The following is a 27170-nucleotide window of genomic DNA, read 5'->3' on the forward strand; positions in this document are numbered from 1 at the left end:
GGAAGGCACATGTACAGTAAAAGCCAGAGTCCTTACAATGAACTTCAAGCCTATACTTGTTTGGTAGAGGGTCCTTTCTCACCTACTACTGGATTTTAAGCAAAAGCTCTTGTTCACTTTTGCTTAAAAGCCAGTCTGACCTTCTGTGTTATCCATCAAGCACTCTCTTGCCTTGGGTTTTGCATTTGCTCTTCCCTCTGCCTGAAATGCTCTTCCTCCAGACAGCCTTGTGGCTGGTTCCTTTCCTTAAGGTCTCTACTCTATAGTCACCCATCAGTGTAGTCTTTTTTCTCTTACCATCCTAGTTTAAATAACCATCTCTCTCCCTCCACCCCTGACCAGTTTCCTCTCTGCCCCATTTTTCTTTTTGATATTGATGACCATTTGGCTTTTCTCCCTGAACTAGAGTTTAAACTTCTTATGAGGACAAGGAGGGGTATGGTCTATTTTATTCACTCTATGTCCCTATTACCTTAAATAGTGCTTGGCATATAGTAGTTATTTGGTATGTTTTGAATCAGTAATGTTCATAAGTGAATCTTCATTTTTGTAGATTTCTACCACAAAACCTTATGTATAACTTAAACTTTAGAAAAATTTGGTAAGTTGCATCCTTGCTTTAGAGGAGACAATATTGTATAATATCTTGGTGGAGATGAGAATAATGGGAAAGTATTAAGTGATTTAGGACTTCTAGATTTGGTTTCTAATATTACTCAAATGAGACATTGGCTGAATTGTAATATGTTTAAACATCTTTAAGACGTTTTTCTGTTCTGTAAAATGATATTTCGTCATTTCACAAAATTATTTTGAGGTTTAATGTTTGTATAAATCTTTTTTTTTTTGCGGTACGCGGTCCTCTCACTGCTGTGGCCTCTCCCGTGCGGAGCACAGGCTCTGGACGCGCAGGCTCAGCAGCCATGGCTCACGGGCCCAGCAGCTCCGCGGCATGTGGGATCTTCCTGGACCTGGACCGGGGCACGAACCCGTGTCCCCTGCATCGGCAGGCGGACTCTCAACCACTGCGCCACCAGGGAAGCCCCTGTATAAATCTTTGAATGTTTTTCCAAAGAGCTTTGCTCTAATATAGCACTGATCACATTATATTGTGATTATTTTCATGTCAGTTTCCTCTGTTATACTTACGTATTCCTTGAGGTCAGGTACCAGTGACAGATTGTTTTTTTGCACATGCTCCATTACCTAGATGGGTACCAAGCACATAGTTGCCCGCAAACATTTTTCAGTTGAAAGTGAGAGAGAGTGTAATACTGTTATTCTTTTTACTTTCTATAGGAATCAAAGTTTAAGGAAACAGGTGTTATCACCCCAGAAGAGGTGAGTATTGAAAATATCAGTATAAAGCTGTTATTTTCTACAATTACATAAAACTGGGTGGCTTCTGTGTTTTATAAGAGAACATCTTGAAATTTAATCTTGATTTGAGTAAAATTAGATCCTGTTGACTATGTTAGCAATTTTGTAATTGTAATTACGATAATAGCAGTTTCTATTTCCCATAAAAGAAAATGTAACTTCCCTCTCAGTTTGTCATTTCTCATATTTTTCTGTAATTTCTTTTTATTTAGAAGTGAGGGTGGGAGAGGAAATGGAAAAGATTCCTATAGTGACTTATCTTTCACTAATATTTGTATTATGTTGAGCTGTGCAGTGGACTCTGGCGTTTGGTTGTCTTGCTGCTTTCTACCCCAAACATGAGTTTTTACGGCTTTCCATTTGGAAACTTTGTCTCAATGCTTGGATATTAAGTTTTCTATCAGTATTTAGCTTAAATATTTTATTGCTACATACTTAACATTGATTTTTTTTCCCACCATTCTTTCACTTTTTCTACTAACCAGACAATGATGAATCTGCTTAATACTGAAACAAATGGCTCTTTTATAGGCCAGTTGTGTTTTATATACTTTTAATACAGAATTATGTTTTGAGGAATCATTTTACTTGTTCACTAAATCTATATAATAAAAGTATTGTCTTTCCTTTAGGTAGTTTATTTTGTTGTCTTTAGAGAAATACATTCTGGTCTAAAAATCCTTTTGGACTCCAGTTTTATGAATAGTTATGGTTACAGCAGACTTATTTTTTAGTCTTAATGAATGGTAAATAATTTATTTAAGCTTCACCTTTAACTCTCATTAAAAGTACCAGTCATTGGCAATGGAACTTTATTGAAATGAGGCATGTTGTATGATCTGGTTGTAAATTCCAAGACCTCAAGCCAGGGAATTAACTGATCTTTTAGTTTTCAATTGTGATGGAATCTCTTCAGTCCCAAATCCTTGTAAGTTCAAAGGATGGTGTGCTTAACTGAAAATTTTATCTAAAATTTTATCTAAAATTGTCTTCATGTTTAGTGAAGACACAGAATAGTATGGATAAAACCTAGAAGACCTGCCTTCTAGACCCATTTCTCTAATTTCTCCTATTCTGACTTAGGCAAATCAATTAATCTATCTAGGCACAGGCCTCACGTTTCCTCATCTTTAAAATGAGGGATGTTGACACGACATTCTCTAAAGAATCCAGTCTGCCTTAGGCATCATGAGTTTAATACCTTGAATGCCAAATAAAACTAAATTTTGAGCTGAAGGATATCATTAATGTTCTTGAAACTCAGTATCTAAAATAAAGAGCAGAGATGAAAGTGTGCTGTTTTTCTTGTACTCTTTGACTTTATCTCCTCTATGTGAAAATGGCTAATTGGTAAATAGATAGTTGGATTTAGAGATACAAGTCTGTGGTCATTGAATAGAATTAAGCAAACCATTTTAAAACAGCTACTAATCCTACAATGAATAACTCTTACACTTAATTGTATCATGAAGTGATTTATGAATTTCCCCATTTTTAAACAAATGCAAGGCAAAAACTAGCTCAGCTGGGTACCAACCACATAATGCTGAATTGAGATAGAGTGCAATTATGGGATTTAATTAGATTAGAATGAGTCTAGAGGAAGAAAACCAGAAGACAAAATGCTTTGGATCTGTACTATACTGAGTTGATCTGTTCATTTGTTTTCTCTTACTGTTTCTGGGCTTCTGGCTGTCAGCCTCTAACTACCTTTTTGTTTTCATTGAGAGGTGTGGAAGTATTGTGTTTAAAAATAAGGACAGGCATTATCTAATATGGTACTGTCTGACTAAAAATAATGTACAACATGTGTATGACTTGAGTAAATAGAGTACTAGTAATAGAGGATAGCTTGAAGAGTAAAGTTGTTCATCAGAATGGTAATATTGATTCTACCTTGTTAAAGTTATTCAGTCTTATCCAATATTTAATCACTAAGAGAAAGCTACTGTAAGCAGTATTGAGAATTTAGAAACTTGAATCTTTCATTTGAACATAGGAAGCATGTAATAATAATAATGGCCACTGCTAATGAGAGCAGATATACACATGTACTAAATATCATTAGTAGCATAGCAATTCTATGTTCTTTTATATTTTTCCTTATCTTCTAGTGTTTTTGTTATTTTTTCGATGGATGCCACCAGAGGTGCTGGGGAATAAAATATTAGAGTCTTGTGATCTCAAGGCAGTATCATTAAAGAATTTTTTTTTTTTTTTTTTTTTTTTTTTTTTTTTTTTTTTTCCCTTATGGGCCCACCTGCATCGGCAGGCGGACTCTCAACCACTGCGCCACCAGGGAAGCCCCATTAAAGAATTTTTAAGTTTTTAATTCTTTATTTTGCTTGCACTTTGTTAAATTAATACTTTTTTGGTGATGATGAATTAGTTCCCAATAGCCGTAGAGTTATGCAGCATCTGGTTGCAAAGACCCAAAATGCTTAAAACCTGGGGGAGAGGGTATTGATTTCATTTGGGTGTTTGTCTTTACCTAATCCCTTTAAGTAGTAAAGAAATTACTCAAATAAAAGAACAGAAACATTTTGTAAAGTTACTGTTGGAAGTATGCTGCTAAATCTTATCTTGTTAATCTATCTTCTTAAAAGAAGTTACTGCCAGAACTCTTATTATATAGAGTTTTATTCTCTCAAATTAAAGCAGAATATCATACATAGACATATGTATGTCATATGACATGACATAGACATGTCAGAAAGACATTAGAAGGTTAAAGATAATATAATTTTTTGCTGTATAATAAACCCATGAACGATACATGATTTTAAGTTAGAGCTGTTGTGAAATAGTAATTGGGGACGTATGTGTGCATATAGCTTGAGTTGGGACACTGCAGTTGTGTTTAACAGACTTTCATTTTCTGCTCTCAAGAATAAGCAGGACTTCTGTCGTACGATAAGATCAGTCCATGCTCATGTATAATGGAAATTCTCAGAAGATTAAACTCTTTATTCCTGAGTCTGTTTTTCATTTCTGAAGAAAAACAAAAATTTGTACAATGTTCAGCCTGCCCAGAAAGTCCAAGATGTGTTAGAGGATTCAATTTTTTAATTGTCTTGGTGTTTTCTGATTCAATCCAAAAGCTTCTAACTTTTTCCCCATTGTTTGGCAGTACATTTCTCACTTTTATTAATGATTCCTTTAATATTGTGAAAAAGCTTTCAAAATAAGATGTTACTTAATTTTTTTTTAAAATGAGGAAGAAAAACTGTGTGCACTGTGATGTAATAAACTATTCTTACATCATAGACCTGTAGTTATTTAGTAATTTTTTCAAAGATCTTCATTGACTTTTCAACCATTAGCAAGAATCGCTCTACATTTCATTCATCCATAAAGTGGTTTTTGGCATTTTAAAATCCTGTTGTGTTACCCTTATTCATTTCATGGTACTGTATGCTTTTGGCATTATCTAAATCCAGTGATTACAATTGAATAAAAAAATTAACAGCACTCAATATTTTTTCTTCCAAAATTAATATACATTTTCATGGATGTTAAAAATTTTGTAATTTTAATAAATATTCAAAAATAAATCTTTAGGCTGGTAGAGCAAGTTGGTGCTGTTTGCATTTTGATTGATTATTTTGAATCAAGTTTACACAGGATGGTCCCTTTGGTATTTTGCCACCTTATATTCAATGATGTTCAATTTTTCTTTTTTCCTTTTTTCATATTTCTTCTAAATCTTCAATAGTTTGTAGCAGCTGGAGATCACTTAGTCCACCACTGTCCAACATGGCAATGGTAAGTACTCTTGAGTGAGGAATAGAAAGTTTATAAAAGGTGTGACTTCATAATTTTGGCAGTTTACAAAATAGATTAGTGCATGAAAATTAGAATGACCTGTTTAACCCTCCTCTAGTAGATTTTTCTATTAAATAGTGCTCCAGTGTTGCTAAAGTAAAATAAATGAAGAAAAACTGAGCATTATGCCTGTTTTGTTTTGCTCTGTTAGCACGAAAGATGGAGATTTTTGAGATAAATGCCTTACTTCCTTTACCAGTATTCTGTTTATTTATAGTGTCTAAGTCTGTTCTTGTGGTGGGTCTTTAAAAAATAATTTTCAAAAGTTTAATAACTTTGATTAGCTTTTTTTTTCTGTTCATAAGAGTAATATTTAACATCTTTATTGGAGTATAATTGCTTTACAATGTTGTGTTAGTTTCTGCTGTGTAACAGAGTGAATCAGCTGTATGTATACATATATCCCCATATTCCCTCCCTTTTGCATCTCCATCCCACCCCTCTAGGTGGTCACGAAGCACCGAGCTGATCTCCCTGTGCTACACAGCTGCTTCTCACTGGCTATCTATTTTACATTTGGTAGTGTATATATGTCAATGCTACTCTCTCACTTCATCCCAGCTTACCCTTCCCCCTCCCCATTTCCTCAAGTCCATTCTCTACATCTGCATCTTTATTCCTGTCCTGTCCCTAGGTTCATGAGGACCTTTTTTTTTTTTTTTAGATTCCATATATATGTGTTAGCATATGGTATTTGTTTTTCTCTTTCTGACTGACTTCACTCTGTATAACAGACTCTAAGTCCATCCACCTCACTACAAATAGCTCAATTTCATTTCTTTTTATGGCTGAGTAATATTCCATTGTATATATGTGCCACATCTTCTTTATCCATTCATCTGATGATGGACACTTAGGTTGTTTCCATCTCCGGGCTATTGTAAATAGAGCTGCAGTGAACATTGTGATACATGACTCTTTTTGAATTATGGTTTTCTCAGGATATATGTCCAGTAGTGGGATTGCTGGGTCATATGGTAGCTGTATTTTTAGATTTTTAAGGAACCTGATTAGCTTATTTTTCAAATTCAAATGTATTGAATTTTTTTTTTTTTTTGCGGTATGCGGGCCTCTCACTGTTGTGGCCTCTCCCGTTGCGGAGCACAGGCTCCGGACGTGCAGGCTCAGTGGCCATGGCTCACAGGCCTAGCCGCTCCGTGGCATGTGGGACCTTCCTGGACCGGGGCACGAACCTGTGTCCCCTGCATCGGCAGGCAGACTCTCAACCACTGTGCCCCCAGGGAAGCCCTGGATTTTTTTTTTTTTTTTTTTCAATGGATTTTTTTATGACATTAATAAATGCAGAATTTTGCAGAATCTTACGGTTCTTTACCGTAAGACCTTCTTTAAGGTTCAAAAGTTTCTCCCCTTTTTAGGAATGAGCTCAAAAGTTGAGAGATTCATGATACCAAATAAGGTCTTAATTGGAAATCTACTTGTAACAGACTTTTCAAATTTTTATTTTCCTCATTAACTTTTCTTTTAATTATAAAGTAATTTAAGCAACTAGCAGTTCTTGTAATGTGTTTTTTAAATATCTGAATAATAACAATGTTTTAAAACAACTTCAGTTTCATTACTTTGAATACTTACGATAAAAGCATCTGGCAGTAGCTGCAAAATTGATCCCAATACTGGCAGACTATTTTAATTAGGCTAGAATTGTTTGGAATTATCATCTTGTTTGGATATGAGTGGTTCAACTTGTTACATCCTTTTTTTCTCCTCAGTGACACTTTTTCAATTGTAGTTGAAAGGTAGAGTTTTGATTTGGGAGCAGGGGTTCTAGAATTAACCAGATTCTAATTGATAATGTTTTCCTTAATATCTAAAGAGCTTAAATAATTAAACTATTTAAAATCACAGTTAGAATTCTCTTTCATCTGTGGCCTCTTCTTTTACCCTTAATTTTTTTTTTTAACAAGTCCTTGCCCCTCTGTGAGTTTCATGATTCTGTCTGTCCCCTGTTTGGGGACCGTGGGCCTTTTGGGATCTGTAAAATAATAAAGTGGGTTCCTGGACTGTTTTCAATATTTCAAAAAGTGAAAGAGAAACTGCATTTGTGTCACCGAGCCTTTGGCCAATGCCCAACCTACCCTTAATTTTTATGCTTAACACGTATCCCGAATAGTTCTTACTGCTTTTGATCAATTGCTCTTTATCTTGTAGAACATTGTTTTTTATGTACCAAGGAAGGCCAAAATGTCAGGTTCATTAATTTTATGTCCTTGTCTTTCCTATGTGTATTTCTGTTCCAAATTTTAAATTATGTTCATATTATAGAAGCTTTCTGATTTTAGACTTTTTTCTTTCCTAAATTGTTAAAACTATATTTAGCTATGTTGTGGTCTACAATATATATGTATATTTCAAGTCATATAGATATATAAAATTTAAGATAATAGTCATTCTATGGAAAAAGAACTAAATAAGGATTTTCTTCAATACACGTGTGATAGATATACATTTTCTTTATTCAGATTTCTTTGTTGAAGCCCTTAGTTGTCTAGTTAGTTTAGTTGTATAATCTATAGTATTGTTATAGGGGTTGGTATATATGGACAGGATCTACTTTTAGCAGGTAGTAGTTTATAGTTCCATTTCATAAATTGTGATGGTTTAAATAATTTTATTGTAACTTAGAACTCAATTATATCACACTCCAACGTCTATACTTCTGGCTAAATTGTTGGGGCCAAAGGAGCAATTCATTTTAAATCAGTGCTAGAAACAGACCATTTCTATGCTATATGTTCATGTTTACAGGTGCCATCGTGACTGTATTACATCATCTTCCCGCAGAACTTCAGGCATTACCATGATGTTGTTGAATTTGACACTTGGAAATGGTCTAAAGATACTAGAAGCCTGCCAGATGGTTTTAGGACATTTCCTGGCTTTATCTTATGCTCAAATCTATGGTTTGAAGTTTAGACTGAAGCTTAGGACGGCAGCAGAACTCAAAATTTATGCTCATTTATATTTTTGACAGATACCACATGCCACTCTAGCTCTGACCAATTCCCCTAGGTGACCCACAGAAGAATCTTTGAACAAATTTCTTGGTGAGATATTCCACAGTAGCCCCCCCAAATCAAATAGCTGGCTCTGACCCACAGAGGGAGCAGTGTTCAAGAGCAGGAGCCCTAGAGTCACTTGGCTCCATCCTGGCTCTTCTACCTTCTGGTTTTGTGACTGTGGGCAACCCAACTTCTTTAAGCTTTTGTTTACTTATAAAATGGGAATATAAATATTACTCAGTATTTAGATATCTGAGGATTATATAAAAATACTGCATGTTAGAGTTCTAGGTCCTATACTTAATATGCACTCAATAAAAGGATTTTTTGTTTGTTACAACCATTATTCTCAACATTATCATCTTGTGATTCAAAGCATCTTTTATCTCTTAGTTCCAATTTTAATACAGTGGTAGGAATATGGATCTTGTGAACCACCTACTTTGTTATGTAATGTCATGGAGCTATTTTTCTGCCTCTTCTTGGTCTTCAGATGAGCAGTACTTTAAGATTAAAAATCTGAATGAGATTATATTTGGTTAGAGGCAAACACAATAGTTGCATAATATAGTTCTGTATTATTCTACCTTTTTGTCTAATATTTAATCCAAATTCTTTTGGTCTGTCTGCATCTCTTGGTACATTTCATTTACAATAAATATTGCTGTGCTCTTCATTGCCGTGACGTATGTCACTTATGGCATCCTTCCCAAACCAGTCCTAAAATAATTTTCTCAGGGGTGTGGATTGTGTAGTGTTGAGATTAACATGTGATACCTTCTGTCTTTGAAAATATTTTTTGTATTTTGGTGCTTTTCACTCTTTTTAAAGGGCTACAGGAGAGGAATTGAAAGTGAAGGCTTACCTACCATCAGGCAAACAATTTTTGGTCACCAAAAATGGTAAGAATTATGTTGTATGTATTAGTTAATTTTGCGCAAAGAGTTACATTTTTTAAAAAACCTTAGCACTTGCTGATCTTAATTCATGCTTAAAGCGGTACTTGCAGCTTCCCTCATACAGAAATTTGGAAATTTAATGAAACTCTGGATTTTCTATGGGTAGAGTATTTTTTCCATACTTGATTTTATCTCCTTCCTTTTTGTTATTTCTTTTTGCCAAAAAAGTCTAGTTTTAAGATATGAAGGAAAAGAGCTTTAAGCAAAATGGACTTTTTTCTCATTGGGCTTTTTAAGCATACTTCATAATCATAATCTTTTTAGCTATTCTAATCATCTTTAGACTTAAATTTTTCATGGAAAGTATAACTGATACTATCTTTGATATCTAAAATCTCAAAGCTAGAGGTTTTATTGTCCGTTGTGTCATTGAAAGATTGCCTATAGGCACAAAAATGTTTCTGAAACAGGTATTTATGAAGTTAATGAAATTATTTATGAAGCTAATTTGAAAACAACATCTAAACGTTTTTACAGTCCCTATCTAATCACATAACAATACATTGATTTCTATTCTAATTTGCTCATTATAGGAAAGGGAAAACATGTACCAAACATCAGTTTTTTATTTCCTACAGTATATTTTTTGATAGGATTGGTCATTTATATCTTGCTTGTTTTAAAAAAAAATCAGGCGATTAATAGCATTTTGTTGACCCCATGTCGTAATGTTGTTACCTTATAATTTTTCAATTTTAGGCTTATATGAATTATAATACCTGTTATTCGATACATTTGCTATATGAAAAACTTGGCACCAATTTGTATAAGAGAGTAAAGTTTAGCAGGTTAGTGAACTTTAAACTGGTTTATCCATTATGAATAGCTGGAGCTTAAATATGAATTATGAAATACATGTTGAAAGTTATTTTAGCATTGCAAACCAGAGGTCACCTCTACCACCTCCGATTATGACAGGTGGTGCCTCCATGTCCTGAGAGTAAAGCTGTTAAAATAGTATATTATTCATTAGCCTGAGGTTGAACAATGTCATCTCTGACTTCAGCTTTGTTGATCTTCACAGATCATCAGGGTAGAGAATATATAGAACACTCCCAGTAGAGCCTTTGTATTTGTCTTCTAACAAAGCTATTTAGGGAAAGATAAGTGTGGTCAAATAATTTTGTGGGTTGAATGTGACTCTTAAATTAAGTACTCCTATTAGAAGTAAAATATCATATACCTAATATTTTGGTGGCAGAAATATATTTTATAGAATAAACTTTCTCTTTTTTTAATGGATTTATAGGAAGCAGATTATGTCAGAGTAACTGTTTTTGCCATTTTTTTTTATAGTGCCATGCTACAAGCGGTGCAAACAGATGGAATATTCAGATGAATTGGAAGCTATCATTGAAGAAGATGATGGTGATGGGGGATGGGTAGATACTTACCATAATACAGGTAAGAGGAGATTAGAATGGCATGTATTTAGTTTAAATTGTTTTAAACTCCTTTACAATCTTTGATAACAGCCTTGATTTTTAAAAAAAGGCTACATAAAGGCATATTATGACTTAGTTTTAATAAATACGTTCTGAGTTTAAATCTAGGATACTAAAAACAAGTTTTCTCCCTTTAATTCCTAGAGAATAGGAGGTATATCAAATGTAGTGGCAGAGCAGGGTTTCCCAGTCTTAGTACTGTAAACATTTTGGGCAAGATAGTTCTTTGTCATAGCATTTTCTGTGCATTGCAGAATGTTTAGCAGTATCTCTGGGCTCTACCCACTAGATGCCTGTCACATCCTCCCAGTTATGACAACCAGAAAAGCCTCTAGACATTGCCAAATATTCTGCGAGGGGCAAAATTGCTACTCTCAGTTGATACTCACTGCACTAGTCAGAGGGCTAAGTAATCTGCACAGGAAAAAGTACCTCATTAAGTCTGTTTCTCCTCTTCTCTGAGTAAAGGATACTGCCATCATTTCCTTATGATGATATAGAAACAGATTTAGGAATTGAGCTCCTTGATTTGAAGCTCTTTTGTTCCTTAATGAGTTGAATATTGTCATGTCAAGGCCTAGAGAAAATAGATTGAACAATGTCTTAAAATAATTTCAAAAATCATCCTCTCTTCTCCACTGAGTAGTGCTGTTGGACTTTTCTTTTTTCCCCTGGATCTTCCCAAAATCTTTTAGCTGCTCTGCTTTAGTCTTCACATGACTGGGAAATATGAGTAGCACATCTGTAGGAAATTGCCTGTTGACTGAATAGAGCCATTGGTTATAGCACTGTATTTCTGATATCAAGTTAGTGAGTTTCTCAAGTTGTCTAGTTGTATTGTATTCCATAACCCCTACCCCAAAATCCAGGTACATATTTACAGAGGCATTCATCACAGAGATAAGCAGGTGCCGGAATGATTGGATTGACAGAAATCTATTACAGAAATTCTACAACTAAACAAATGTTTGCCATGTTGACAGAAGACAAGTAGCATCATTTTCGTACATAGAAAGCAACATAGTATTATACTTCATTTGATGTGGTGTACATAAATTCTAAGTAATGTTTATGAGAGATACCCTTAGAATTTTAGGTTTAAACTATATTCTGATTGGCTTAAAGCAGTGCTTCCAGCTGACTCACAAGGCTAGGTGCCTGGTTCTTTATTCACCTCAGTTCCCTTTGCTTCATCACTGCTTTTCTTCTCTCAGGTTTCTTTTATTTCTGTTAGCCCTTGTGTTAGTCATGATTCTCCAGAGAAACCATGGATATAGATATAGACAGGTTTGTTTTGAGGAATTGGCATATGTGATTGGGGAAGCTAACAGTTCTGAAATGTACAGGTCAGGCCGGCCAGTAGCCTGAAGACTCAGGGAACAGTTGATTGCTGCGGCTGGAGTCTAAGGGCAGTCTGGAGGCAGAATTAATTCTTCTTCTTGAGCACTCAGTCTTTTTTCTTAAGGCCTTCGACTGATTGAATGAGGCTCACCCACATTATGGAGGGTAATCTGCTTTACTCTAAGTATACTGATTTAAATGTTAAGCACATCTAAAAAATACCTTCACAGCAACATCTAGACTGCTGTTTGATCAAACTATGGGACACAATAACCTACCCAAGTTGAGTTGACATATGAAATTAACCATCACAGCCTTATAGAGTATTACCTTCATTAGAATCATTTGAGCTGTCTTTTTCTTTGCCAGTATGTCCTACTTTTAGGAGAGTCTGGTTTAATGGGATACTACTACATTATATTTAAACAGATTAAAGAGGTTTATTTTCTTTTGTTTCTATGTAGTAGATTCAGTGAATTGTTTTGTAATAGCAATTTATTACATTAATATTTGGGCTTTACTGTTATAAAATAATCATACCTATCATAAAATAATTTCTAGAAAAACTACTGTGAAGTAAAAGTTTTATGCTAGAGCTGTGGATTGTGACATTTTCCATTTGTGGAAATGAGTCATTCTTTGGTTTGGATATATTGAACAGATATATCAAAGCTTTAGAAGATTAACAAGGGAGCAAAGCATATTTTGTATTTAGGGTTTTTTTTCTTTAATATTTCCCATCCTTGTTGAACTATTTAATTGAGAACACTGATGGGTATTTTGAATTAGAAATATTATTTAACTGACTTATGATGCTGCCATCTGCTTAATGTCCCTTTCATTGAGATAAGTAGGTTCCAAGGTAGTTGCTTAATGAGGTGCACTGGACAGAGCATTGAACCAAAAAGGTGTGGGTTGAGTCCCAGATTATTCATGTAACTGTCTGTGAGATTCATGCAAATTACTTTCTTTTTCTGGAGACTTCATTTCTTTATAGGGAGAAATCATTGCCTTACAGAATAGTGTTTGTAAGGATTATATAAGATATAGAAACAGTAAAATAAAAAGTCCTATATAAATCTGATATGATATTACTACCTCTGAATGTCCAGGATTTCTGAAGCAAATAGCATATATTTTTTAAATTTTTAAAAATTAATTTATTTTATTTATTTTATTTTTGGCTGTGTTGGGTCTTTGTTGCTGCACGTGGGCTTTCTCTAGTTACGGCAAGCAGGGGCTACTCTTTGTTGCAGTGCACGGGCTTCTCATTGCAGTGGCTCCTCTTGTTGCACAGCAGGGGCTCTAGGCATGCGGACTTCAATAGTTGTGGCATATGGGCTTAGTAGTTGTGGCTCACAGGCTTAGTTGCTCCGTGGCATGTGGGATTTTCCTGGACCAGGGCTCGAACCCGTATCCCCTAGGATTGGCAAGCAGATTCTTAGCCACTGCGCCACAAGGGAAGCCCCTAAATAGCATATTTAGTATAACCAGTATCTTGTTGAAAAAATTTCAGTGCAGGTTTAAATATAAATACTGGGTTGGCCAAAAAGAGCGTTCGGTTTTTAAATAAAAATAAAAGACTCATTTTCACCAAGAACTTTCCTGAACAACGTATTCACCCTTCTGTTCCACTACCTTCTGCCATTTTTCAGGCAACTTCATAATTCCATCTTCCCAAAACTTTATATCTTTTTTTTTTTTTTGCGGTACGCGGGCCTCTCACCGTTGTGGCCTCTCAGGCTGTGGAGCACAGGCTCCAGAAGCGCAGGCTCAGCAGCCATGGCTCACGGGCGCAGCCGCTCCGTGGCATGTGGGATCCTCCCAGACTGGGGCACGAACCCACGTCCCCCGCATTGGCAGGCGGACTCCCAACCACTGCGCCACCAGGGAAGCTCAAGACTTTATATCTTTTTGAGCAAAGAACTGTTCCAGGTGCCTTTTACAGTCTTCCAGGGAATTTAAATTTTTTCCATTAAGAGAATTTTGTAAAGACTGAAATCATTGGAAATTCGAAGGTGCAACGTCTGGTGAATATGGCAGATGAATCAGAACTTCCCAGCCAAGCTGTAACAGTGTTTGCCTGGTCATCAAAGAAACATGTGGTCTTGTATTATCCTGATGGAAGATTATGTGTTTTCTGTTGACTAATTCTGGACGCTTTTCACTGAGTGCTGCTTTCAGTTCGTCTAATTGGGAGCATTACTTGTTGGAATTAATCATTTGGTTTTCCAGAAGGCGCTCATAATAGAGGACTCCCTTCCAATCCCACTATATACACAACATCACCTTCTTTGGATGAAGACTGGCTTTTGGTGTGGTTGGTGGCAGTTCATTTCGCTTGCCCCACAGTCTTTGCCATTCCACGTTATTGTACAGTATCCACTTTTCACTGCCCGTCACTGCTTGTTTTAAAAACGGAACGTTTTCATCATGTTTCAGTACAGAATCGCATGCGGAAATACAGTCAAGAAGGTTTTTTCCAGGGACTTCGCAGTGGTTAAGAATCCACCTACCATTGCAGGGGACTTGGGTTCGATCCCTGGTCCAGGAAGATCCCACATGACGTGGAGCAACTAAGCCTGTGCGCCGCAGCTATGGAGCCTGCGCTCCAGAGCCCACGTGCCACGAATTTGAAACCCGTGTGCTCTAGGGCCCCCATGCTGCAACTACTGAAGCCCGTGCACCTAGAGCCCATTCTCCACAACAAGAGAAGCCAACGCAGTGAGAAGCCCGCACACTGCAAGAAAGAGTAGCCTCTGCTCGCCGCAACTAGAGGAAAAAAAAAGCCCGCACACAGCAACAAAGACCCAACGCAGCCAAAAAAAAAAAAAAAAAGGTTTTTTCTGCTTATCTTATGTGGAACCCAAACATCAAAGTGATTAACATAACCAAGCTGGTGCAAATGATTTTCAACGCTTGATTTGGATATCTCCCACGTGGTGTAACATTGATTGTTCTTAATTAATGTCTCAAATTGATCAGTATCAACCTCAACTGGTCTACCTGACCGTGGAGCATTGTCCAGAGAGAAATCTCCAGCACGAAACTTCACAAACCACTTTTGACATATTCGATCAGTCACAGCACCTTCTCCATACACTACACAAATCTTTTTTTTGCATTTCTGTTATGTTTTTACCTTTCTTGAAATAATAAAGCATAATATGCCGAAAATGTTGTTTTTCTTCCATCCTCAACAGTAAAATGGCTACACAAAAATTCACCAATTTTGATTTTTTTTTTTAAATGCATGCTGATATGACAGCTGTCACGTACAATCTAAAAAAACTGTTTGGAATGAAGTTAGATAACTAAATGCTATTAGAGCCATCTTACGGAAAACACCGAATGAACCTTTTGACCAACCCTGTATGACTCCAGTAATCTCTTAATCTGTTCATTTTATGAGGATGAATATTTATTTAGATAGACTCACACAAGGAAAGTAAATAAGTGAAGGATAGTAAATGAGGAATGATAGAGTAGGATAATTTATGGTAAAATATTAAATTGGTATTTAAAATTTTTAATTTTATTTTTAATATGAAAGGAGCCTTTGGGATTATTTATTCCTATTAGAGTTCATTTGTGAAAGTGCTGCTAACATTGCCTCCTCATTTCAGAGAACTTTGAGAATTTAGGTAATATTAAGTATTTTTATACTTCTTAAATCAGGTAAATGGAGGATGTTTACAACTTAATTTTAGTTATATTCTGCTGAATTTTAAACAGGTATTGCAGGAATAACAGAAGCAGTTAAGGAGATTACACTGGAAAGCAAGGTACTGGTTGTTTACTTATGTTTCTAAATTCAGTGACCTAGTTATTTGCATGTATATTTATTTTGAGATTATTCATATCATTTTTATGCAAACTCTATTTATTATCAAGCTCTTTTAAATTCCAGCTATTTTATTCCCTCTCATTTTTCTACATCAACATACCAAAACACTGCTGTTTCCCAGTGCTTCTCTTTTCTTTAATCTGTCAAATGGTTAAGAAGAACATTTTTTGAGATTGTAACTGGTTAAAATCTACAAATTTTTTTACTAATTGGGAAGATTTCTAGACCATTTTAAAAGAAACGGCTTTTTTAAGTATAAGTACAAAATGGTCTTCAAGTGGAGGTTTTGAGGGGATTTATTTACTTGCTGATCAGTAGCTGCTGATGGTATCGTGTTTAAATTTGTAGTTTAAACATTAAGTAATTTACTCATTTCTTCTGTAGTTTCTTAATTTACTGCTAATTTGAGGGATTCTTGTTTTTTTGTTTTATTTTATTGTTTTTGAAAATTTAAAGGAAACTTTAGTTTATGTCATCCAAAATCATGACATTTTGGATGAGTAGAAGCTAAATGGGGTTTCATTGTACAGTTTATTTGAAGGAAGGGTAAAAATACATAATTGGGTAGAAATTTTCTGCTTGAAAGTTTTCATTAATTTAGACTATCTGTATTACATTAGCTTTTCCATTTCTAGAGAAAGAATGATTACAGTTGTCTTCATATTTTTGATATAGTTGTTTGAAATAATATAGAAAAAAATAGGAAATGCCTTCACCCTTATCTTTTCTTAACTATTTTGTTCACAGTCAAATCTCTTAGAAGATAGAATATTTGGACAGAATAACTGTGTTCCTTTTGTCCTTATGAAACATTCAACTACAACAGTTCCTAGTTTAAGATAGTTTTCTTTATGTGTTTTTGTCATTTGGATCTTTTGGGATTTGTTACCTGGGGCTTAACAGAAGGTGTTAGAAACCAAAACAATATTTTTTTTCCCTGTGTACAATTTTATGCTTGCTAGGGCTTTAAAGTTCAGTTCAGCCTGAGAATTCATCCTTTTGAAGTTTTACTTTTTGGAGAATTTGAATGAATGATAAAGGAAAAATTACATAAATGGCTTTGCTGCTTCAGAAGCTCCTGTTTACTCCAGCCATTAGTATGTATGCTTCAGACTTCGGGAATGATAAATGGCAGAGGAGTGTGGATAGCATTATTTGATAGGTTTATGGTAATTCTTTTAAGAATTTTTAATAAATGCAATAATGGTTAATATGGTACTTTGTATCCCACTTAACATTCTTATGTCCTAGTAAAGGTTGAATATTTAGAATAATTTACAACTAGAATATATCTTCCCTGTCATTTCCTGTTTAATATAGAATTTACATGATTATTTATAATTTAGTGCTTAGAATACTTGCTATCCAGAGTAAAATTATAAATTAGGTGAAACTAAATGTCCAATTCTTTTACCTACTACATTGACTTCAGATTTTTAGAATATTAATTTCGTGAAAATGATAATTGTATATTAGGCTTGGCTTTGATTAGCATTATTTCATTCTAGAGCAAATGTAGTTAAGAACTGAAATCTTATGTGTTCTAGTAACTGTAGTTGCTTAATTCAGTCAGGAATGTTAACAAATTAGAGAATATGATATTTATAATAATAAATTTAACTTATAAATGTATTGTGATTTATAGATATATGGCTTTTTCTCCTTTAAGTGTGCAAGTTAACTTTGGTTTTCTAATACTAATGAATTGCTTAACTAGAAGTATTGTTTTGTTGGAAGTGCAACTGGCAACTGTTTTAGATGACTTGGTGCTTCTATGATACTTTTATATTTTTCAGTCACAGCACTTAGCACATCACTCTTAAAGATTGGCTTATGGGTTTGTCATCTGATGGAGGAGTTTCTTGAGCATACGAACTATCTTATCACTCTTATTTTTACAGTGGTTAGCACTGCTGGCATGTGGGTGCTCAGTATTTGAACTAATGAACATATTTAAGTGACTTTAAATATAATCAATTTCAAAGGACAGTATAAAACTCCAGGATTGCTCAGCATTATGTGAGGAGGAGGAAGAGGAAGATGAAGGAGAAGCTGCAGATATGGAAGGTATTGTGTTCTGGATTTGCTTTACTCACAATAGAATATTGCTTTTAGAATTGGTGTAATTGATGTGAGTTAAGAATTCTACTCCATTGAGTTCTAAGTTTAACATTTAACAGCCTAGAGAGGATTTGTTTAGTTTAAATTTAATCAGCACAGAACTTATCTTGGTCTTAGACTCTTCTACTTCACCCAAGCATAGCTGTGATAGCATTATTTCTGCTGAGATAAGTGCTGATCATAAATCTTTAATGCTGGGTACAGCCGTAAGACACAGATTCTTAAGCTAATTCTTAAATTCTTTCAGAACAGAACAAAATTTGTTCTGGCATTTAGTATTTTCTTTTTCCTTTTTGATAACATCTTACTACTAAAACCTTATGATAGTGATTCTTAATGGGGCTTTTGAACTACATGGAATCCCCCCACTGCTCCCTGAAAATCTGAAGTGCCTTCCTAGGATTGCTAGCTGAGACTCACTGCATTAGTGAATCATTGTTACAAGAGATTGAAACCCACTGTACTAACAGAACACAGTAATACGGGTCTAAAAGTATACGGCTTTGATTCTGTTAACCATTTCCTCCTCTTTTTTTTCCTCCCTTGATTTTTTTTTTTGCATTACATGGGCCTCTCGCTGTTGTGGCCTCTCCCATTGCAGAGCACAGGCTCTGGATGCACAGGCTCAGCGGCCATGGCTCACGGACCCAGCCGCTCCACAGCATGTGGGATCTTCCCCGACCGGGGCACGAACCCATGTCCCAAACCCGTGTCCCCTGCATCGGCAGGCAGACTCTCAACCACTGCGCCACCAGGGAAGCCCCTCCCTTGATTTTTTGACACAGGATTTTCCTCCTCTTTCCTTGACTGTTTCTTTTAAAAAGTCATCTTGCTGGGCTCTTTTACTTCTGCTTCACTGTTAAATGTTACTATTTCATGGGGTTTCACTTTTTTTTTTTTTTCTGCTCACTCCCAGGTAGATTTTTATCTACTCTTACGACTTCTGTAATTGAGTACTGTGGTCTGGCACAGAATTGTTTACAACAGGAAAAATGGTATATAAACTACATTAGATTCTCTATGAGAGTTTAAATACGAATATGTGTGTGTATAGAGAGAGGGTTAGTTGGAAAAAGGAAGAGGATTTAAAAAAGACAGGGCAGATATTTTAGAGGCTGTAAGGTGGCTAAATCCCCCCAATACATAGGATTTAGTGAGAGAGAATGCAAATGTAGAAGGTAGTGTCAGTAGAGTTGAAGCACCATAATGGCAAGTGGTGTTTGATGATGAGGAGGTGACAGCATAGCCTAATCAACCAGAGTAGCCTTTACTTAAAAGTACCTTTTTTAGTTTTGTTTCCTAAATTACTTTGAGTTTCTGTGAAACCTAGCTGTATATCTGTTCCTGAATTCTAGTAAGAGTCTTGTCCTTATTTCCACTGTGTACTCCTATTCTTTGAGGAAATCCAAATGAGTCACTTGTAACCGAAATTGCTCACAGCAACCTCATATACCATTCCTGCGCTCAAGACATCCATGTCTAAACCCCCAACCCAGATCTCCTGAATTTCATATCTACTTATTTAGTTTCATTTCTACGTGGATGTCTCATAATTGTCAGAACCACCTTCTGTACAAATACTCTTTCTGGGTTCCATTTGTCTCTGAATGGCATACAGTTGTCCTGGTTGGAGTGGGGAACCTTATGAATAAAGTACTGTTTTTAGAGTACAAGCTGTGGGACTGCCTTAAATATCTGGCAGCCTTTTAGTATGTTTGTTACATTTCCCTTGGATAGAGTTAAAGAAACAATTGCTATATATGGAATTTTGTTTAAAAACAGTGTTGTTGGTATCTAATATAACAGTTAATTTTCATCCATCATTCATCAAATATTTATCAAGCAATACAGTATCTATGTATCAGATGCTGTATTTGGTGCTGGAGACAAAGCAGTAGACATGATCTCATGGAGCTAATATTTGATTTAGGGGACACAGACAAAAAACAGTAGATAAGCAAAATATATACTGTCTTAGATGGTTATAAGTGTTAGGGAGAAAAATAAAGGTGGGAGGGGATAGGGAGTCTTGTAGTACGATGAGTGTTGTAATTTTTAAATAGGTTAGTCAAGGAAGAACCTCATTGAGGATATACCCTTTAAGTAAAGTCTGGCAGGAAGTGAACGGGCAAGCTGTTTGGATATCTGAGGAAGAGTGCAAAGGCCCTGAAGTGGGAGCATGTGTGGCTTGTATAAAATACTGCAAGGAGGCTCCTATGTCTAGAGAGGAGAGAGGGGAGAGTAATAAGGCATGGAGTCAGAGAGGTAACCCGGGGACCAGATCGTGTAGGGCCCTGGCTTTAACTCAGAGTGAGACAAGAAGCCATTGGAGGGTTTTTCTAAGTAGAGGAACAACTGAGAATGAGATTTAACATCTCAACAGAATCACTGTGACTTCACTGTTGAGAATAGAGTGAAGGGATAGGGACAACAGTTGGGTGGCTATTTTGATAATCTAGGCAAGAAATGACTGTGGCATGGTCTCGAGTAGGAATTGGAAGTGATGAGAAACTGCAGATTCTGGACATATTTTGAGGGTAGGACCGAAAAAGGATTTGTTGCTGGATTGGGTGTGACATGAGGGAGAGAGAGCACTCAAGTGTGACTCCAAGGTTTTTGACCCAAATGTCTGGAAAGATGTCATTATTGAGATGGGGAAAACTGTAGGAGTGAATGGCTTTGGAGGGGGAGTCAGGAGCTCAGTTTTTGACATGTGATATTTGCTCTGCTCCTTAGTCACTCATTGTAGTCATAAGTAAACAATTAGGTATCCATGTTTGCAGTCAGGGAATAAATATAAGAGTCATCAGCATTTAAAGCCCTTGGGACTAGATGAAATCATCAAGGGAGTAAGTGTGGATAAAGAAGAGACAAGGTCCAAAAACTGAGCCCGTAGTTACTATAGATGATGAAGGGGAACCAGCATAGGAGATAGTGAAGGAGAAGCTAGTGAGGTGGGAGGAAAGCCAGGAAAATGTAGTATCTTAAAGGCTGAGGAAAGAAAACGTTCCAAGGAAGAAGGAATAAATCATGCCAGATGTTCCTGAGAGGTCAATTAAGATGAAAACTGGGAATTGACCACTGGATTGAGCCAAGTGGAAGTCAGTGATGACGTTAACGAGCGCATTTTATGCAATTCTGTAAATAGCCTTGTGCACCCTATGGAGTCACCTAGGGCTCTGCAGTATCATTGTGCCAGTTGGTATTAGTAATAGCCTGTTGTAGCACTGGCCAAGCCTTAAGCCTGCTAACTTTCTCTGCCTTTGTCAGGTAAAGTGCTGCTTTAGAAGTATAGAATTAGCTCCCTCATGTTTATTCAATATCTTCAGTCAGAACAAAAGCAGAAACCCAGGTTTTGAGTGATACTCTGAAGTAATATGTACTTTGGTTTAGGAAATTACTTCGAACTTGATTAATCTTTTGTTGCTTTTTTAAACAGAATATGAAGAGAGTGGATTGTTGGAAACAGATGAGGTTTGTAAATCAAGTTTTTTCTTTAGTTAATTTTTAATGAGTAAACTTGGGGATTAGTGTTCTTAATATCTTGATCTATCAAATGAGTTTTTAATATGTGTACATTGTTTACAGTATATAACATTTTAGCTTTAAATTTTGTTATATCTGCTGTTGAATAAAAAATATATGGGATGGGAAAAATAGATTTTCTAAAACATGACATTCATAGTGATTTTAATGGCTGTAAATTTTTCTCCACTATTACCAGGCTACTCTAGATACAAGGAAACTAGTAGAAGCTTGTAAAGCTAAAACTGATGCTGGAGGTGAAGATGCTATTTTGCAAACAAGAACTTACGACCTTTACATCACTTATGATAAATATTACCAGACACCACGACTATGGTTGTTCGGCTATGATGAGGTAAAAATAAAGAAAGACATTTTAATGTAAATATTTTAAATTTTTGTGTTGAATTCTTTTGTCATTAGGCCCATGGATATATACTTTTGCCTTTTAAATTTTACAAATCATTTGTTTTATAATTTTGTGATTTATGTTGAGTTTGATTCTTATTTTGAAGAAACTGAATTATTCATTGTAACACCACCACTGCTAAGAATTAAACAGAAATAATCTGTTACATTTATTTATTGGTCCCTGAGCTTATTTATCCCTTCAAAATGTGACGAAAATTGAAGTTGGTTTGTTGTATTAAATTTTGTTTGGGATTATATCTAGTGGATATATAGGCATTTGCAGAATGATCATATTGCATGCAGTTTTTTTCCTTAAGAATTTCACTTAATTGAATTAAAGGATAACTAAAATAAAAGTAACTTGTTTAACCTGTCATTCCAATGACTATAAATGAGAAACAAGAAAATAAAACAAAATCGGCCTAAAAGATGTTAGAAAGTTATAAAATGTTTTGATAGCCATGAACCTGCCCTTTTGTGGGATCTTTTCTGTATTAGATGGTGGCTGATGTCACATAACCTTGATGGACAGACTCTCTCCTCCCTCCCTCCCTACTTGGTGTAAATAAATCCTTGGCCCAAAATAATCTGGTGATTCTAAATAGTATAGAATTCAGAACTGCAAGTGATGTGGGAGGTGGGGATAAGTATAAACCCTGAAGTTTAGGCCTAAAAGTTTTTAAACATTAATTTCAAATGAAGCACTTTTTATGGTTTTAGCAACGGCAGCCTTTAACAGTTGAGCACATGTATGAAGACATCAGTCAAGATCATGTGAAGAAAACAGTGACCATTGAAAATCACCCTCATCTTCCACCACCTCCTATGTGTTCAGTTCACCCATGCAGGTGTGTCTGTGTGTGCGTGTGTATTTGTGTGCATGTGTGTGTGTGTATACTTCATGGATTTACTACTTGGGAGTCTGTATAAACATGGTGCCCGAACAGAAAAAATTTACTTAATAAATAAAATTCTCTTTTGTCTTCCTTAGGAATGTTTTTGTGCTTAAATAATATATAAGACAAAGAAAAAAAAAACCTTACCAATTTCCTTTAAGTTTAAATTCATTAAGAATAATTTTTGTCCTTTGTGTGTGTTTAGTTATAGTATAGATCTCTGTGATTTCACTCCTGTTATTAGCTCCAAGAATACTTTGGAAGATCCTTTTTAGATGAAATAATACTAGTCATTTAGACATGGTTTGCTCTATTGTGATATATCTTTCTGCGAATGTGTAATGTAAAGTTAACTTTGTGCTTTTTCTAGGTGACCTATTTATCTCTTTTTATTGGTTAGTGAAGGGAGATGTATGTAGAATTTCTCTTCCTTTACTTTTCAATTAAGAGGTTTTCAGCCCTACCAAATCAAGTACATTCTATAATTTGGGATTTCATTGTATTAATGTGTTTTCACAGGGCCAAATAAGTGAAACTGAATCTATATATATGATCTGTTTAGAATTTTCCTTAAAAAAATTACATGCTAAATTCTTTCAGTTATTTCTAATGGGTAACTTCTACAAATCATTGAGCAGTTTTGGTAACAGTATTTTTCAGATGAAAACTCTGATATTCCATTGACTAATTAGAGGCAACAGTCTTGTTTTAAAAAATCCTTTAATATTTTCTTCTCATTTTTAACAACCTTTTTATTCCAAAAATCTATCCCATAGGTAGTCGTTCATTTTTCAAGTTTATTTATGTTAAGAGTGTTAATAATGCTAACTATGAAAAGTATTTCAAGAGTCATTAGTTTAAAACTAAAACTATCTAAAATTATCTAATCTAAAAGGTTTTCATTTCTGAGAGTTATTTTTTTGGATCCTCTTATGGCTTGAGAGTTTAGGACAGAGCTTATCAAACTGAGGCAGGTCTCTTTCTGAAGTATAAACTTTACTCAGTGGGAAAAAGAGATAAGTAATTTAACTGGTGATGTTAAACATTTTAGTAAATGACTGTATTATGGAATATAATGTAAATAAGGCCAAAAAAAGCTGGGGCCCTGTAAAATGAGACTGCAAGGGCATTTTAGGCCTTGCCGTTGGCTGCCTCAGATTATGTCTTTATATTCTCAGGGCCAATACATTTATTCTCATCTTCTGAGTTGACTGCCTCTTTCATGAAGGTTGTACTCATAAAAATTGAAGTAGTGGGCTTCCCTGGTGGCGCAGTGATTGAGAGTCCGCCTGCCGATGCAGGGGACACGGGTTCGTGCCCCGGTCCGGGAAGATCCCACATGCCGCGGAGCGGCTGTGCCCGTGAGCCATGGCCGCTGAGCTTGCGCGTCCAGAGCCTGTGCTCCGCAACGGGAGAGGCCACAACAGTGAGAGGCCCGCGTACCACAAAAAAAAAAAAAAAAATTGAAGTAGTGTTATTTAAGCCAGGATATGTGTAAAAATTCATTTCTTTTGTACAGTGCCCTTTTCTCAATTCTATGCTCAGGCAATTACTTTGATGCCACCTTTTTCTATAGCATAGGAGATTCACCAGTTGGCCACAAAAAAAATTGTGGAAAACTTCAGATAAATATCCTTCTTTATATAAAGCCAAAAAAATTTTTCTAAATAGAATCAGATAATTTTAATCTGAAAAAAAAAATATATAAACCTCTTAACTCTGACCAGTTGGCTTTTTTTTAACTCAGTTTTGGTTTACTCTCTGTTAAACATTGGAACAGTCAAAATCACAGCCTTATAGATATCTTTGTGGTTTTTTTTTTTGACCAGCTGTTAACCATGTAGCTTTTTTGAATTTGCCTATTTAGGTTCTTTTTTGTTTCTCAGAGCAGAAAGCCCTTGCTCTGCATTTATACCCTGGCATGATTTCCCTTTCTCTGATTTTCTGCCCTACCTCCCTTCCACCCCCATTATAGGAAAGCTAACTAGTCCCATTGTGTTCATTTGTGACTACCATGGCTACAATAAAACTGTCTGCATGACTCAACAATCTGGCTTGTTGGGGAGTAGGGAGGAGAATATTTTACAATAGTACTGTTATATATTAAAATTAATTCACAGGCGGTAATAACGTAGGTGTAATAATGTAGGTTTCTTCGCAAACAAAAACTTGCTTTTCCTACTTTGATCCAATTGATCTGTACTAATAAGATGTGTTCTTTTGCTTTTAGGCATGCTGAGGTGATGAAGAAAATCATTGAGACTGTTGCAGAAGGAGGGGGAGAACTTGGTGTTCATATGTATCCTTAACCTGTGTATGCGACTAGAGGCAAATTGCTTCTGGGATTTTTTTTCCCCCTTTTTGGGAAATTTAGTATAAATTCTAAGGCACAGTAGTATAACTTATTTTAGCCCCGCACATCTGGAAGTCTTAGTGGGAGTCCTTAATTTATTTAGAAAATGTTACATTGTGATAGTTCTGGCCTTGTTCAGTTGATAAGCACATGTCCCTGTGTGCACCAGTTAGCTCTGCCTTGTTACAGAGCTTCAGAGCAATATGTACTTCTAGGTAGCCAAGTGCTTTTGTTTGTTGAGGGAGTGGCTGAGAGTATGCAATTCCACAACTGTGAACTCTTTATGGAAAAGAAACTCAAAGTGCTTAATCTGTTGATGAAAGATGATAACCTGTGAATTTAGAGGATAACACATGAATTTCTTTTCAAGTATATTTCTGATTTAACATGTTATCAAAAACGTACTTTTCTATCAGGTAAAAGTAAAGTTGGGTTTTGTCAGTCTGAGGTCTCTGAAGCAAAGAAAGAATTCAGATTAAATAAAGAGGTTAATTAAAAAGTAAAGCACCTGAAATCTATTTCAGGTTGTCTTCAAATGTAGTATTTTCGTTTTTCTCCAGGTAAGAGCACCTCTTTATTTCTCTGGGGTTAGCAAGAGGAATTAAGTAAACTACTGGATCCTGAAATACACGTACCCATAGCATGGATTCATCAAAAGCAGTCAAGAGTCAATGATTTAAATACCAAATAGCTTGAATTAGTTTGATGCTAGGTTGACATTCGACTTGGTGGTTCCTGCCACTCAGTGTTAGAAGTAGACTGAGGGGTCACCACTGTCTTGGAACTACAGATAAACTAAGCATTGCTAATAGAATGTGTGCCTCAGAGAAACATTGGGCTGATTTGATACTGAAACAAACCAAGAACTTTTGGTCCAAACCAGAATTACTCTTAAAATTCTATTATGCATAATTTGAGCATTTATCTCTGTTTTGGAAGCTGTGTAGCAACTTGGAAGACTATATATAATTCATAATTGTCATCAATTCCCCTGAGAAAAATTAATCTCTTAATGTTTCTGAGTGCAGTGGAACATAGAAAAAAATTCAGGAATTTATTAAAGACAGTCCAGTATAGCAGATTTATTAAAGACTATTCCAGTATAGTATATGGCAAGTACGTATACTAACCAAGAATCATTCCTTATGGAGGGTTTTTAGTTATTTTTTGTTCTTTTCCTTCAGTATTTTTATATTCTTTACACTGTCTCATTTTCTGACATACTCTAGCAAACTTATAGGCAATAAAAAGACCATCTCCCAATCATTTAAACATGTACAATCTTGTCCTTATTTTTATATTAAAATATTTGGGCTAATATGAACCTGTACTCATTAAGAAGTCTTACATGCAAATATTAAATGCGGCCGGGTCAGTCATTCTTACAGAGAGCCTCATGCTGAATAGACACCAATTGCATGAATGAATTTTTTTAATATAATATACTTGATTTAAGATTTTGTCTTCTGTATTTTTTCTGAGGAGTTATTGCTTAGTAAAATGGATATTTACAATGTTAGCTTAAATCATAGAACTATTTACCAATCTGTTTTCCTTAGCTAAAGACCTTTAGGTATCTTCTAATTTTCTTGAAATTTGTACAAGCTGTCATTCCAACAATAGAATATGACTACACAAGACACTTCACAATGTAACAAAGAGAGCATAGAATCTATCCTAACTATTGGTTCTGATTTTTAAAGAATTAACCCATAGATGTGACCATTGACCATATTCACCGATATGTACAATTTCTCTAATAAAGAGAATTATATGTTTATGCATTAAATAAAAGTTCCTCTACCAGCCTTATTTGTTTAATAAAATGAGTGTAAAGAGACCGTTTTTCTTGCTTATCAAAAGATGATAATTCTTCAAGTGTAGAAGTATCTCATACAGAATGATGATAAGAGTATTTTTGGTTCACACTTATGAGGAAGGTATTTAAATGTGTAATAATGTGAGAGCTGGGGCTAGAAAATACTTCATGCTAGACTCACCTTCCCTCCTTCTTTCTGTTCCTTTTGTTTCCCCTCTCTGACCATCT

The 27170-nt window shown here is 35.4% G+C and overlaps 1 protein-coding gene across 1 annotated transcript in view; it reads left to right on the forward strand.

The window, feature by feature from the left end:
- Nucleotides 1-26949, forward strand: part of ATG3 (autophagy related 3) — a 29038-nt gene extending 2089 nt beyond the window's left edge. Inside the window, exons 2-12 of the mRNA XM_024735389.1 lie at nt 1300-1341; nt 5096-5145; nt 9057-9127; nt 10481-10588; nt 15706-15755; nt 17803-17884; nt 21378-21412; nt 21663-21818; nt 22595-22722; nt 25001-25069; nt 26697-26949. Coding sequence (XP_024591157.1) covers nt 1300-1341; nt 5096-5145; nt 9057-9127; nt 10481-10588; nt 15706-15755; nt 17803-17884; nt 21378-21412; nt 21663-21818; nt 22595-22722; nt 25001-25069; nt 26697-26778 — 873 coding nt within the window. The 3' untranslated portion in view covers nt 26779-26949. The remainder of the gene's footprint in view (nt 1-1299; nt 1342-5095; nt 5146-9056; nt 9128-10480; nt 10589-15705; nt 15756-17802; nt 17885-21377; nt 21413-21662; nt 21819-22594; nt 22723-25000; nt 25070-26696) is intronic.
- The last annotated feature ends 221 nt before the right edge of the window (nt 26950-27170 follow it).

This window comes from Neophocaena asiaeorientalis, unplaced genomic scaffold (assembly GCF_003031525.2).
Source record: "Neophocaena asiaeorientalis asiaeorientalis breed wild unplaced genomic scaffold, Neophocaena_asiaeorientalis_V1.1 scaffold136, whole genome shotgun sequence".
NCBI lineage: Eukaryota > Metazoa > Chordata > Mammalia > Artiodactyla > Phocoenidae > Neophocaena > Neophocaena asiaeorientalis.